Genomic DNA, 14,529 nt, shown 5'->3' on the forward strand with positions numbered 1-14,529 from the left:
CCGTGTGGCGCTATTGAAAATGGTGGCACTCCCGAGGCTCCTCTACTATTTTAGGACGCTGCCGGTGTGGATCCCACAGGGTATCTTTCGGGAGCTGAAGACGTTGGTGACTGGCTTTCTCTGGGGCCACGGTCGCAGGAGGGTGGCATTGACCACCCTCCTGAGACCCAAGTGTGAGGGAGGGATGGCTGTCCCGGACTATGAGCTATACTATCTGGCGGCGCAGCTCCAGGTCCTGACGCAGAACGTGGCCAAAGAATTCAGGGGCCCTATAGAAGACCGGGGGTTCGGCGTTCAGAGGCATGTCTTGTCGTCTATCGTGATGCAACAGAGACTGGCCAGTAAGGACCTCACGATGGAGGAATGGACACTCAGGTTGTGTTGGAACAGGAACCTGAAGAGGGCTGGGAAGCGCCGGCCGTACGCACCGGAGATTCCGCTGGGAATGCTCACTGCCTTACCGCACGGAGGTGATTGGTCCCAATTGTTAGAGTGGGAGGACCTGGGTTTGCAGATGGTAGGAGACCTATATGTGGACGGGACGTTGGCCCCGTTCCAGACCCTACAAGAGCAGTTTGGCCTGCCGAGTGGCACCTTCTTGCTGCATGCGGCGGTCATTGCGGCTCTGCAGAAACATTGGGGGGGTGGACTGGCTGAACCGGAGGTAACGGCGGTATGTCAATATGTGGTGATGGCAGCGGGCACCGTCAAGGCGGTGACCTGCCTCCACAATAGGATGTTAAATGAAGGTTTGGCCCCGTTGGTTGAGTTGAAGTCGCGTTGGGAGACCAGCATCGGTAGGCAAATCCCGGATTCCGTATGGGGTCAGGTGCTACACAGGACTTGGAAAGGGACGAGGAACGCGAGATTCCAACAGGTGCATTATTTTGTGCTCCATAGGGCATATTTGACCCCGGAGAGGTTACGTCGACACTTCCAGGTGCTGGATGCCATGTGCCCGCGATGTCTAGAACCTGAGGTGGATCTTGACCATATGCTGTGGAGTTGCCCGAAGCTGGGGGAATACTGGTCTGAGGTGGGGGACCTTTTGAATGCTGTCACGGATCGGGAGGTGGACTTTGATATGGCCGCATGCCTGCTTCTTTGGTTCCCGCATACCAAAAAGACCAAGGTTACGAGCAAATTCATTGGGCTGGGTCTGGTGCTGGCGCAGCGTGAAATAACTTGGCATTGGAAGTCTAGGGAGGGGCCGTCTGTGCGGAGGTGGAGGAATGAACTGGTGAAGTGGTCGAGCTGTGAGAGTGTGTTACGAATGCGCCAGGCGACTAGAACTGGACATGAGAGGAGCTTGGAACTGGCACGGTCATGGGAGATGGTGGTGCAGGCGTTAAGGGACTACCTAACTGAAGGCGACGAAACTGATCAGTTATAGGCAGGGATTCCGTGTGACTACTTGCTTGTCAGGACTTCCTGATAGATGCACCCTGGAGCAGGAGAGGGGGAGTGGAACCCGCATTAGCAGCAGTTGAGGGGGAGGGCACTGAGAAGGAGTCGTAGGAGGAAGTGGTTTGCCGGCTAGCGGCATCCTCCCTGAACCGGATGGCTCAGGAAAGTAGTAGTGATGATCTAGTGACATGACATCGGAGTGGCCTACGATTTGCTGGGTGGGGGGGGGTTGGTTGTGTTGGGGATAAAAGCAGGACCGAAGTCTTATGCTAGACCTGTGTCCCGGTTGGGGCGTGCACCGAGGTACCTCCAGTGAACTGACTCTTTGAAGCGCCGCCCAGCCTCCGGGATGTGGGCTAATTGGCTGTGTATTGTATTAATGTTGCACTGTCTGCTGGGTACCGATGGTGTATGGGTTGGCTTGCTGGAAGTGTTTATTCCTGATTCTGCAATAAAAATATATTTAAAAAAAAAAAAAAAGAGAGGGCCTTAAAGTCATTTCTAATAGCGGACACCTCCACTTGCAATAAATCTGTGTTAGTCTTAGTTGACTGCGCAATATCATGAACCTCATTAAGGCGCGTCAAAATTGTGTCAAGAGTGGAATTAGGGTCTGACTGAGAAGACTCAGGCGTAGGAGACAATGGCTTAAGTCTTTTAAGAGAGGCACCAGTATCTTTCGAGTCTTTATTTGTTGAGGAACGACCCATAGTTGCAGCCATGAAGCAACAGCCAGAAAGAAAAAATAGACAGCCACTTGGGGAAGACAAGAGTCCAAAAAGAGGGTATTCCACACCAAAAATCAAGGAATAAGGTGTCTTGAACGCAGACAAAGCCAAATAATCGAACGAGGCGGCCTTATATGCAGTGTGTGCGCAGGAATGACATAAAAGAGCCTTGTAAATATCAAAAGGCCAAAGCAGAGTCACTCAACAGAAGCAAAATGCAACACTAATTTCAGAGTACTGCACTGAGGTAGCCAAAGCGTCAGCAACAAAATAACCAGCCAAGCAGCACCAAAAGACGAAAAAAAGAAGAAGAAAAAAGCAAAAAGTTACCAAATGTAGTCACTGGAGGTTAATTGTCCCAGATATCCTGCTGAACCGGCAAGAATGTATCCAGTGCGACGATTCTAAGGAGAAATACCGATCTCCGTCACAAGCGGGGAAAATGGCGGCCGCCCGTCAAGGAAACGAGCGTCACTTCAGCCTGACAGGAATGGGTTCAGTTATAGCTGAAAACCGCCGAAAATGAAGTCAAACTGCTCTCAGCATGTTCCGCCGTGCAGGAGAGCTGTTCCGCTGAAGAGGGGCACTCGGAATGCGGACAAAAGCCTCCAACGGACCTCAATCGTCCTGGAGCTCAAGCGCGACTCGCCATGCTGCAGCGGCGCGCAAGCCACGCCCCCCCTTACAATGAGTTTAACAAGCATAACAGAGAATGATTTGCAGTGATTGGGGGGATTTTTCTCCAAGTCATGTAATAGAAAACAGACTTTAAAATCATTTGTAAAACATATAATAGATATCTAAACATAGAAATTCAAGTCAAATCATAAGAAAACCTGAAAATGCAGTATTTTTGCAATTTTTGTAATAGGAAAAAAGTCTACAAATAATCCTAACTTTCACGTTTGAACAGTGGAAGCAATGTCTTTGCTTATTATTGTGCAAACACAGCAAAACTGTGTGAAATCGATTAGTAGCTTGTTTGTCCCAGTGCAAAGTCTGTTGGCTTCAATCCCTATAACCCAGACAGCTAAAATGGTGCAAGGGATTTGCCTGTATATTTTACCAGTGCAAAGTTTTTCTGTATTACCGGCCCTAACCCTTAATCTGGCATTGCACACCTACCTTCCTTGTCCTTCTCCTCTCTCTGTACATCTTCCCAATCTCCTCCATGTCTTCGTAGGTCAGTGGCCTTCCTTCCTCTAAGTTGATAGCGGGTGGCTCGAGTAGTCCAGACCACCTTCCTGCCGAGCTGGGACTACTTTGCAGTTCCGGTGGCATTGGCGTGAGTACTTGAAAGTAGTCCCAGCTCGGCAGGAAGGTGGTCTGGACTACTCGAGCCACCCGCTATCACTTAGCGGGAAGGAAGGCCACTGACTACGAAGACATGGAGGCAGATTGGGAAGATCGTACAGAGAAGAGGAGAAGGACAAGGAAGGTAGGTGTGCAATGCCAGATTAAGGGTTAGGGCCGGTAATACAGAAAAACTTTGCACTGGTAAAATATACAGGCAAATCCCTTGCACCATTTTAGCTGTCTGGGTTATAGGGATTGAAGCCAACAGACTTTGCACTGGGACAAATAGACTAATCGATTTCACACAGTTTTGCTGTGTTTGCACACAAAAATAAGCAACATCTATAAGAGAATATGATGGCACTGGTTTTGAGTTAATTGGTAATGGAAAACCTTTTATTTGTGAAAAGAAGTGTTAAAGCCACAGGAAAGTCAATCAATGGAATTTCATCGACCAAAGGGATAATGTTGTGGAGTAAATTCCACCAGTGGATTATCCTCTGATTTAGCACTTCCTCCAGAAAAAATATAATTTTACATACATATCCCAGCAGGCCCTAGATCCCACGCCTGCTGCCGCTTTTCTAATATTTGTTATAATTAATTTCTTTATCTCTGAAAGCATGTTTTGAGATACACATACTGATCTCAGTAAATTATGGGTACTGCAAATTACAATACAAGTGAAGGATCAAAAAATGAAATCCACCAGGAACCTCTATCTGAAATTTAGTCCATTTTACACTGATAGGATTTTCACGATAAGTCAGTAACATACATTCTAGGATTCTCAAGACAAATAAAAAATAACTTCCCCTGTTTATTTCACTTGGGGATGCTGCTTGCGAAGCGTAGAATAGCCGTGCGATGGTCCCGGGGGCCAGTGCCTACCCTAACGGAATGGTCCAAAGACATGATATATTGTAACACACAAACCGAACTATATAGTGAACTACTATATAGTGAACTACACCCCCCTCAGAACCGCCCCAAAAGTTTTTGGGGCTTATATCAGAGCTACCTAGCAGGAAAGGAGTCAAATGTACCCGAGTAAGATGATTCCTCTAAGTTGATCATATATGCACTGATATGCTCACTTGGCCTTTTATTGTTAAGCCGCCTGTTTTTTTAAATGTGGGTTATGACTGTGCTGGCTCCTTGTTATTTACAATGCTACTATGGTTTTTGCATGTGCATTGCCCCACCCTCTGCCATTCAGGTAAGAAGACTAAGCTGTGCTGCTGCAGTATAGTGCAGTAGAAGATGTTTGTGTTACGCCATGGTCTGTGTTCCTCTATTATTTCTTGTTCATGTACCCAGACATTTAATTCTGCCAACCTGAGTGTATACTGTGGTCACTTAATATATGTCACATTATCTTTTCTTCTCATGTTTGCCATTGTTTGCTACAAATCCCAATATTTTTTTAAGTCAGTAACATACCAACTAATTATTCTAGAGAGCTCAGGGTCTAGAGAAGATAACAAGATTCTGGGTCAGTATCTTCACCATCTAGCTTTGGGAAGACATTCCATTTACCACGATCCTAGAATGAACATGGCCACATTGGTATCCAAGACCCTAATAAAATAACAGATTTAAAAACATTTTCAAGTGCATTTTCATAAGTGTTCTAGGGCCCTTACCTTTCTGTACCCAAGTTAGACATTGTTTAAGCAGGTGGTAAAACACAGTGAACAAACCTCTCTAAAAAAATGTTCCTTGAAACGTCTTCAAGATCAACAAAAAAGTGGTTGAGTGAGTGATCGGGAGTATCACTTGTGTAGCATGAAATGAAAAGCGAACTCTGTCTGGAGAGTGGGATATGGCTTCATGATGTATTAAAGAGGAAACTGCACACAGAGAAAGTTTTGGCCAACTCCCCAGAAGTAGAATCAAAGTTCTTCTTGCCTCTAGGCACTGAATTCATGCATCCTATAATATAAACTTAAAAGTGGGCCACTTCTGAGGGCTAATTTAGAACTGTAAAGCGGTTAGAATGAGTTGTGGTATTTATGATTTTGACAATGTTTACAAAGCAAGAGGACTCCTAGGCCCTCATTAGGAGCTGTCCCTGAAATTCAAGTACATATGGTAACTTCTGTTACCACACCTACCGGAATTCTGAAGCTTGTAGCTAACAATGCACACCCACAATTTTCCCAGGATAACTTTTGGCTGTTCAAACCTGTCAAATCTTTATTGAGAAAACAGAGTCCAGTAAATACAGAGACATGCAGATGTTGGTGCAGCCAGCGCCAAAACTGGCATGTAATAACCCATTTTGCAGAGGTGAACTCAGAATAGGTGATAACTATCATAGCTGTTAAATCCCGATCCCCAGGAGATCAGATTTTAGCTCGTGCAATAATGAGCTCATTTGGGTCCAGGCTACTCGTAAGAAGGTCTTAAAGCTATTGAGAACAGGACATAACGTACACAGAGTGAAATAGTGAATAACTGATGCTGGGAGGCAAATTTACTAGGTACAGAGCCAGACCATAAACGAAGAAAAAATATTTTGAGAGATTCTCTTCTTTTTCAGGGTCAGGGGAAGAGTGCTTTTTGGTTAATTTGGATTATGCCCGTGCTCAAAGAAACATATACTAAGTGGCAACGGGAGGAACCAACTTGATCTTCTATACGTTTTAAATGTTAGACTGGACAAGGGCCATACGGGGAACCAAGAGCTTTGATAGCAGTAAAATATTTGCCTAAGTTGTGACCAACAATTAGCTAAAGCAAAGAAGCCCATTCAATACTGGACAAAGCGGAATATTCCACAGCCAATGCTCCTCTAGTTTTAGAGTCTTTATCTAAGGAAAAAATGAAGTAATAACCACTGGCAACGTGGATACGTCAGGACGCACTCCTTGGGGGCTGCGATGGGACCCAGGATGGGCAGATATTATATCCCTCTATGCGATGAAATACTGCTCTACCATGCTGGCCTAGACAGCTCCATGCCCCGAATCCTCAAGATTCTGATGGTATTTGGGTCTTACTCGGGACTCTGCATCAACTGGTGCAAATCAATAGCCAGCTCGCTATCACAAGAGGGGCTATCACTAGATGGAAACCGGTTGGATATAAGTACCTGGGCATCTTTGTGAATATAAGTAAGGTCCTGGATACCTTCGGAGGGGATGTGCATCGATGGAAGAAGCTCCCGTTGTTGCTGCTAGGAAGGGCCGCCCTTTACAAGACGATCTACCTGCCGACATTTCTTTACATCCTACAAAACATCCCATTAAGGTCCCGGAGGGGTTTTTCAAAGCAGTAGATGATGTGACCAGAATTCTACTGTGGGACCAGAGTGCTCCGCGGGTAGCCCTACTCACTCGACTAGGAAACCTCTGGAGGTTCCCTAACCTGCGTCTCTGCTAATGGGTGACCCAGCTCCAGGTATTTTAAGATGGGGCTTTCTCATTCTAACAAGAGCCATCGCTAATGGCAGACCGGCGGGCAATGGACCCTGAGCGCTATGTCCGCCGCACATATGAGGGTAGAGAGAGGGCACCTCTGCCCCCACAGTCAGAGATGGTGGCAAAAATCTGGAAAAGGGCAGCAAGTTCTCCTAGTTGAAGGGTAAAGTGATGCTGGAAACACCACTGTGGGAGGCGGATGTCCTCAACAGGGTATGCGCAATAAAATGAGACCTGCTGGGCATTTCCAATGTGGGAGACGTCTGGAGTGATGATAACATTTTCTGAGCTACAATAACAATATGAGCTGGCAGGCACTGTAGATACCTACAACTGCCAAATATCTTATGCAGTTACGGAGAACTGATGAAAGAGATCCCAGAGAAAACCCCCCTGGAATATAGAATCCTAAGGGGTCCCCGGATTAGTCATGTGGGAATATGACACTTTACAACGCACGCGTTACAATGCGTGTCATTACAACGCATTTTTAACATTGCAAAATCCATTACAACGCATAATCCATTACAACACAATTACTATTCTAACTCCGCTGGGGCGTTACTTTGGGGAATGCGTTGTAATGGATTTTGCGATGTAAGAAATGCGTTGTAATGACACGCGTTGTAACACATGCGTTGTAAATGATGTTTCCCGTCATGTGGTGTCAATCACTCAAATAGGAGATTTGTAGAGCGCTTTTTGGCACCTATAAAGGAATCCAGGCACTCGCAGGGTCCAGCTGATTAGCCAAATAGCCAGTTCTTCAGGGACTTTCAGAACTCTGTAAGAGATGGGGAGGTGTATAGATGAAAGGTTAGCTCATTCCATGTCCTCGCTGCTAGGTGGGAGAAGGAATGACCTCTGCATTTGCTATTTCGGATGGGGAGTGAGGGTTAAAGAAAGGGACGCGGAGTGCAGGTGTCTGGTGGGCATTGGAATTCAGGCGGTGGTTCAAGTAGGCGGGTCCGTAGTTTTCATGTAATGGGTCAAGACTTTGAACTGGCATCTTTTCTGTACAGGGAGCCAGTGAAGTTCCATGAGGTAGGGGACAATGTGGACTAGTCTAGGGAGATCTAGTAGGAGTCTGGCAGCGGTGTTCTGTATGGCAGGTAGTCGTCGGAGAGGGTGAACTGCGATCCCTCTGTAGAGAGTGTTACTGTAGTCCAGGTTTCTGGAGAGGAGGGCCTGGGTGATAGTAGAACTGCAGCTTTGGGGTAGCCATTTGAATATCTTATGTACCATGCGGAGGATGAAGTAGCCAGAGGAGGACACTGAGTTGACCAGAATTTTCATGTTTAACTTGTTGTCCAGAAAGATGCCTAAGTTCCTAGCGTGCTGAGTGGTGGTAGGACTAGGTCTGAGTTCTGCGGGCCACCAGGATGCGTCCCATTGGAAGGTTTTGTTTTCGAAAAACAGGACTTCTGTCTTGTCCGAGTTGAGCTTCAGGCAGTTATCCTTCATCCAGTTGGCGACGTCTGTCATGCAGTTGTGGAATTTGGTCTTGGTGGGAGAGGATGAGTTGTGTGTCGCTGGCGTATGATATGATGTTGAGTCCGTGAGCAGGGATCTTTGGGGTACTCCACAGATGGTTTCCTTGGGTTCGGAGGTGAAGGGGTGAAGGCAGACTTTTTGCGTTCTCCCAGAGAGGGAAGAGGTAATTCATCTGAGAGCGGCTCTTTGGATGCCTATGTTGAGCAGCCTTGTAATGAGTGTGTCGTGGAAGACCGTATCGAAGGCTACCGAGAGGTCTAGAAGGATCACAGCCGCAGTCTCTCCTCTATTTAGGTAGGCTTGGATGTTGTTTGTAGATGCAATGAGGGCTGTTTTGGTGCTGTGGTTACTGTGGAATCCGGATAGGGAGGAGTCGAGTAAGAGATTCTGTTCCAGGTGTGAGGAGAGTTGGTGGTTGATAGCTTTTTCCAATACTTTGGAAGGGAACGGGAGCAGGGAGATGTCGGTAGTAGTTGAGTTTGCTGGGGTCTGCTGATCATTTCCTTAGCAGGGCGTTGACTACTGCATGTTTCCAGTCCTCTGGGAAAGAGGCCATGGCAAATGAGGTGTTGAACAAGGTGGTAAGTATGTGGCTGATTCTGGCTTTGCCTAGGTTGAAGTAGTGGTGAGGGTATGGGTCAGTTGGGGCCCCTGGGTGGACCGAGTTCATGATGGAGATGGTGTCCTATGGGGCGAGCTGGCTCCATTCAGTTAATTTGATGTTTGTGGTGGTAGCAGGTGTGAGAAGTTGGCCTGATATATAGTGCTCACTATTCTAGTGATCACTTTGTATCATACCAAACAACCCTTATTGATGATTGGTTGTGAGTCAACCTTTCAGACCAGCTATCCTAGTAGCATGGACACGAGCAGTCTTCAGGCTAAACTCTAGAGGGCGTGTTAAGCCAGCTGTTTTACCATCACATATACCCCTTGAACACCCAGTGAAAGGACACCACACAAGTTGTTATGAAAATAAAGGATATTTATTTATAACAAGTCTACCCTGAACTCTTTATGAGTCAGGGAGCTAAGCACAATACAAAACTCTTACGAAAATACTTTAAGTTGCACAATTTACACAAATGCCCGAGGGGCACGAAAAACCATATACTACAAAAGTGGAATGCGAAATACTAGCAGGTAAGTAACAAGTTCCAGAGGCTTCAGGATCGCTAGGACTACACTACTGAACCCTAAGGTTAGGAGCAGGAGGCCTAGGGAGATCGGGTGCAGAGTGTGCACTCTCACGCGGGATGCGGGACAAAGTCTATGGATGCTAGATTTCGTAAAGATAGTGTTATCGGACAAATCCGACTAGTTAGGCTGAAAACAAAAAAGGATCTGGACACTTAGATAGTGAACCTACGTTGGAGCACCGAAATGCTCGAGTTACCTAGCCCAGGGGCTGCGGCTGCATAGGGTTCAAAAGACGTTGGGAATCCTCGTTACAGTCTATGGAGCCTGAAAGAAGAAGTTGCTGGCAGGCGACCAGTGATGAAGTTCGATGGGATCCAAGCCTGGATCGGAGTTGAAGATGACCTGAAAGCAGAGGGGACTCAGTTCTTGATCACTAGCCAGTAATCAGATGGGCACCAGGATGGCACCGGACGAAGTCACCTCGACCAGGTGAGTGGGCGACGCTGGGCTCTGCAGTCTCTCGGACCAGGAGGCATTGTCGGCGACCAGGATGGAGGGGCGAGCTGTCCCACGAAGGTGTCTGCTGTCGGCGCTGCTGAAACCAGGATTGGAGCAACAAGCCATGGCAAAGTCAAGCCCACGCGGTGGACTCAAGATGGCGTCTGGAGTGGACCAGGGGGGTCCAGGGTGCTCCTCTGTTGGAGAGGAGCGAGGGCCAGTCTGGAGCAACCAGACCAGCGATGGAAGTGTCGTGGTTCGTCGTCAGGAAGGCCACAAGCCAGCAGGCAAGTAGCCGGACAACGCGGTGAGCAGCAAAGAGCAGAGGGGCCCCACGCAGATCTCGTGGATGCTGGAGGGCTGGACTTCGGTGCTGGAGCTGCTCAGGGTTAGGGCATCTCAAACCCCAATGCACTTACTCGAGGTTCTCTTGGGGGTCGTGCTGGTGAAGCGTCGTGCAGGTCTTGAAGATGGCCGGTCCCACGGGTCTCGTCACACCCACGAATCTCAGCTGGGCTGGATGATGTAGGTAGAGGTCAGAGATGGCAGGGAATCCGGGTCTCGTCAAGCTGGGCAGTCTTGATCCGGAGGATGGACTTACAGCAAACCGCAAGAGCTTCGATGGTGCCTGCTGGTGCAGGGTGGCTACTCCTTAGCCACAAGGGAGAGTCTTCAGAAGAGTCAAGAGTTCCTTTCGTGGAAAGTAGTTTCAAGATTCAAGATTATCTAATTTGGGAAGGGGGCCTGCTCCTATCTTTATACTAAGAAAAGGGGCTGGCACGCGACTAAGTCCTGCCCTATGGGTGGGACTAGGAGGGGGGTGGTTACACCCCTCTCCTTTGTCCGTTCTCTCCCCAGCTCAGGGGCTGGTGTGCCCCAGGAACTGGTTTGAGCCGGCATATGCACAGTGAGCACCGGGGTGCCACTTGCAGTCACCTTCCTTTCAGCCCTGCCTACCTGGAATACACAAAATCCTGTCTGGGATGGTGCTGGCACCGCCCCTGACAGGAAACCCTTTGTCCATGCCTCCGTTGCTGGAAGGACTCCCAGCAGCAGGAGGGCAGACTTGTGTCTCGGGGGCAGCATACATTTTGTGGAGCTGAGGCTATGTCTGACTTTAACCGGGGTTCACAGTTACATACATGTCGTGTCCCTCTAGAAGGGTGGAATGCTAACCCCGTCGCCAGAATTGGCGAGGGGTTAGTATTCCAATTCGTATGACACCTTACTCGACATGTTTTGATAATGCTATACCAAAGTTAGCATTTAACCGCGAGGATTATAATGCACTTAAGAGTATATGGTATAGCGTTATCATGGAACAGCTATTTGGACTTGGTTCCGCAAGCTGCAAACGGGCTCAGCTCATGCCAGAGCACCATCTCACATAATTCCAAGCACTCTGCCTTCAGGATTGATAAGGCCTGCCATAGGAGTGACTGATAGGAGTATATGTGCCCATTTTAGGGTTAGATATAGGAATACTATATCTAAAGCAAAGGGTGTTTACACCACCTTGCCCCAGCTGTCGTGCAGCCAGTTGTGTCTGTTTGGTGGCCAGCCAGGGGTGGCATAATACATGCTTCAGCCCCTGGTAGGCCCTGGGTACACCTATGCCCTGGATACCTAAGGTATGCTATACAGGGACTGATAAGGTGGCCCAGTACCAATTGGTAAAATTCACCTAAGGTACATGGTTGTAATTTAGAGAGAGAACAGCTAGGCTGTGGGTCTGATTAGCAGGCCCACAACCAGGGAAAGTCGTAAATCAGTGAAGCAAAAAGCAAAAATCTGGGGTGGCCATGGGATTGCAGACCCCACTCTCCTACATAACCCCCCCCCCCAAACTTAGGGACATTAAACTAATCTTGACCAGGTGAGTCTTCTTGCTCTAAGTGGAAGTACCTGGAGAGACCATCTGCATTACCATGGTCAGTTCCTGGGCGGTGCTCCACTGTAAAGTCCATCCCCTGTAGGGAAATGGACCACCTAAGAAGTTTGGGGTTTTCACCCTTCATTTGATTTAGCCATAAGAGGGGCTTATGGTCGGTCTGAACTTTGAAGTGAGTACCAAACAAGTATGGCCTCAACTTCTTCAGGGCCCAAACCACAGCAAAGGCCTCCCTCTCAATAGCTGACCAACGTTTCTCTCTAGGGGTCAGCCTTCTGCTTATAAAAGCAATGGGCTGGTCATGACCATCAATATTCAGCTGAGATAGAACAGCTCCCACACCCAACTCAGAAGCATCTGTTTGGACAATGAATGGCTTGGAGTAGTCTGGACTCTTGAGAATAGGTGCAGTGCACATGGCCTGCTTTAGGTCATCGAATGCCTTCTGACAGCTAACTGTCCACTGAACTTTCTTTGGCATTTTCTTACTTGTCAGGTCATTAAGTGGAGTCACAATGGTTCCATAATTTCTGACAAATTTCCTGTAATAACCAGACAGGCCCAAGAAAGCTCTGACCTGTATCTGGGTGGTTGGAGGAGCCCAGTCCTTTATGGCCTGTATCTTGCTCTCCAGAGGTTGAACGTGGCCTCCACCTACAAGGTGGCCCAAGTATTCAACTTGGCTCTGCCCTATCTGGCACTTAGTAGCCTTGATAGTGAGGCCTGCCTTTTGCAGGGCCTCTAAAACTTTCCTCAGGTGGATCAGGTGATCCTCCCAAGTGGAGCCAAAGACAGCAATATCATCTAGATATGCTGCACAAAAGTCATCCAACCCAGTGAGAACTTGGTTCACCAACCTTTGAAAAGTGGCAGGGGCATTTTTCAAACCAAAGGGCATCACCACAAATTTGTAATGACCTCCTGGGGTAGAAAATGCTGTCTTGGCCTTGGCATCCTCAGCTAACCTGATTTGCCAATAACCAGCTGTTAGGTCAAATGTACTTAAGAAAGTTGCAGAAGCCAACTTATCTATCAGTTCATCTGCCCTGGGTATTGGATGGGCATCTGTCTTAGTGGCAGCATTGAGACCCCTGTAGTCTACGCAAAACCTCATCTCTCTCTTACCATCCTGGGTGTGAGGTTTAGGTACTAGAACTACAGGACTAGCCCAAGGGCTCTCTGAGGGTTCAATGACTCCCAATTCCAACATCTTTTGTACTTCAGTTTTTATGCAGTCCCTGACGTGGTCAGGTTGCCTGTAGATTTTACTCTTTATAGGCAGACTGTCTCCAGTGTCCACCTCATGTGTGCACCAGTTTGTCTGACTGGGGGTCAGAGAAAACATTTGTCTGAAGGATTGCAGGACCTGCCTACAATCCTGTTGCTGAGGCTCAGAGAGGCTGTCAGAAAAGACTACACCATCTACTGACCCATCATCAGGGTTCTGAGTGAGCAGGTCTGGGAGAGGGTCACTCTCTTCCTCCTGTCCCTCATCTGTGGCCATGAGCAAGCCCATGTCCTCCCTGTCAACAAATGCTTTGAGCCTATTCACATGAAGTACTCTGTGAGGGCTCCTGGGAGTTCCCATGTCCACCAAATAGGTGACTTCTCCTTTTTGTTCAATGATGATGTGGGGTCCAGACCATTTGTCTTGGAGAGCTGCTGGGGCCACTGGCTCCAACACCCACACCTTCTGTCCTGCATGGTATACAGTTAGGACAGCCTTTTGGTCATGCCAAGCTTTCTGAAGTTCCTGGCTGGCCTCAAGGTTTTTAGATGCCTTCTCCATGTACTCTGCCATCCTGGAGCGGAGACCAAGTACATAGTCCACTATGTCAAGTTTAGGCTTTTTGAGAGGTAACTCCCATCCTTCCTTCACAAGACATAGGGGTCCTCTTACAGGATGTCCAAACAAAAGCTCAAAAGGGCTGTAACCAACCCCCTTCTGTAGGACCTCTCTGTAAGCAAACAGAAGGCAGGGTAAAATGATGTCCCATATTCGCCTAAGCTTCTCTGGTAACCCTTTTATCATCCCTTTGAGGGTCTTGTTGAATCTCTCAACAAGCCCATTGCATTGTGGGTGATAGGGTGTGGTGAATTTGTAATTGACACCACATTCCTTCCACATAGCAGTCAAGTATCCTGACATAAAGTTTGCACCTCTGTCAGAGATCACCTCCTTAGGGAACCCCACTCTGGAGAAAACTCCAACCAGGGCCCTTGCCACAACAGGAGCTGTAGTGGTTCTAAGGGGAATAGCTTCTGGATACCTGGTGGCATGATCCACTACCACCAGTATAAATCTGTGCCCAGATGCTGTTGGGGGGTCCATTGGTCCAACAATGTCAATCTCCACTCTTTCAAAGGGAACCCCCACCACAGGTAGTGCTATAAGGGGGGCCTTTGTTGTGCCACCTGATTTGCCACTGGCTTGGCAGGTGACACATGAACGACAAAAGTTCTTGGTGTCCTCAGACATATGGGGCCAGTGAAAGTGTGGGGCAAGCCTGTCCCAAGTCTTATTCTGGCCTAAGTGACCTGCCAGGGGAATTTCATGGGCCACGGTGAGAAGGAAACCTCTCAGAGACAAGGGGATGACCAGCCTCCTGGTAGCACCAGGCTTAGGGTCTCTTGCCTCAGAGTAAAGGAG

At 48.0% G+C, this 14,529-nt stretch overlaps 1 protein-coding gene across 1 annotated transcript in view; it reads right to left on the reverse strand.

Annotated features, from left to right (window-relative positions):
- EFCAB12 (EF-hand calcium binding domain 12) overlaps window positions 1-14,529 on the reverse strand; it is a 150,352-nt gene that overhangs the window by 63,821 nt on the left and 72,002 nt on the right. Inside the window, exon 5 of the mRNA XM_078662392.1 lies at window positions 3,261-3,337. Within this exon, the coding sequence (XP_078518518.1) occupies window positions 3,261-3,337 (77 nt within the window). The remainder of the gene's footprint in view (window positions 1-3,260; window positions 3,338-14,529) is intronic.

Source organism: Lissotriton helveticus, chromosome 9, assembly GCF_964261635.1.
Source record: "Lissotriton helveticus chromosome 9, aLisHel1.1, whole genome shotgun sequence".
Taxonomy (NCBI): Eukaryota; Metazoa; Chordata; class Amphibia; order Caudata; family Salamandridae; genus Lissotriton; species Lissotriton helveticus.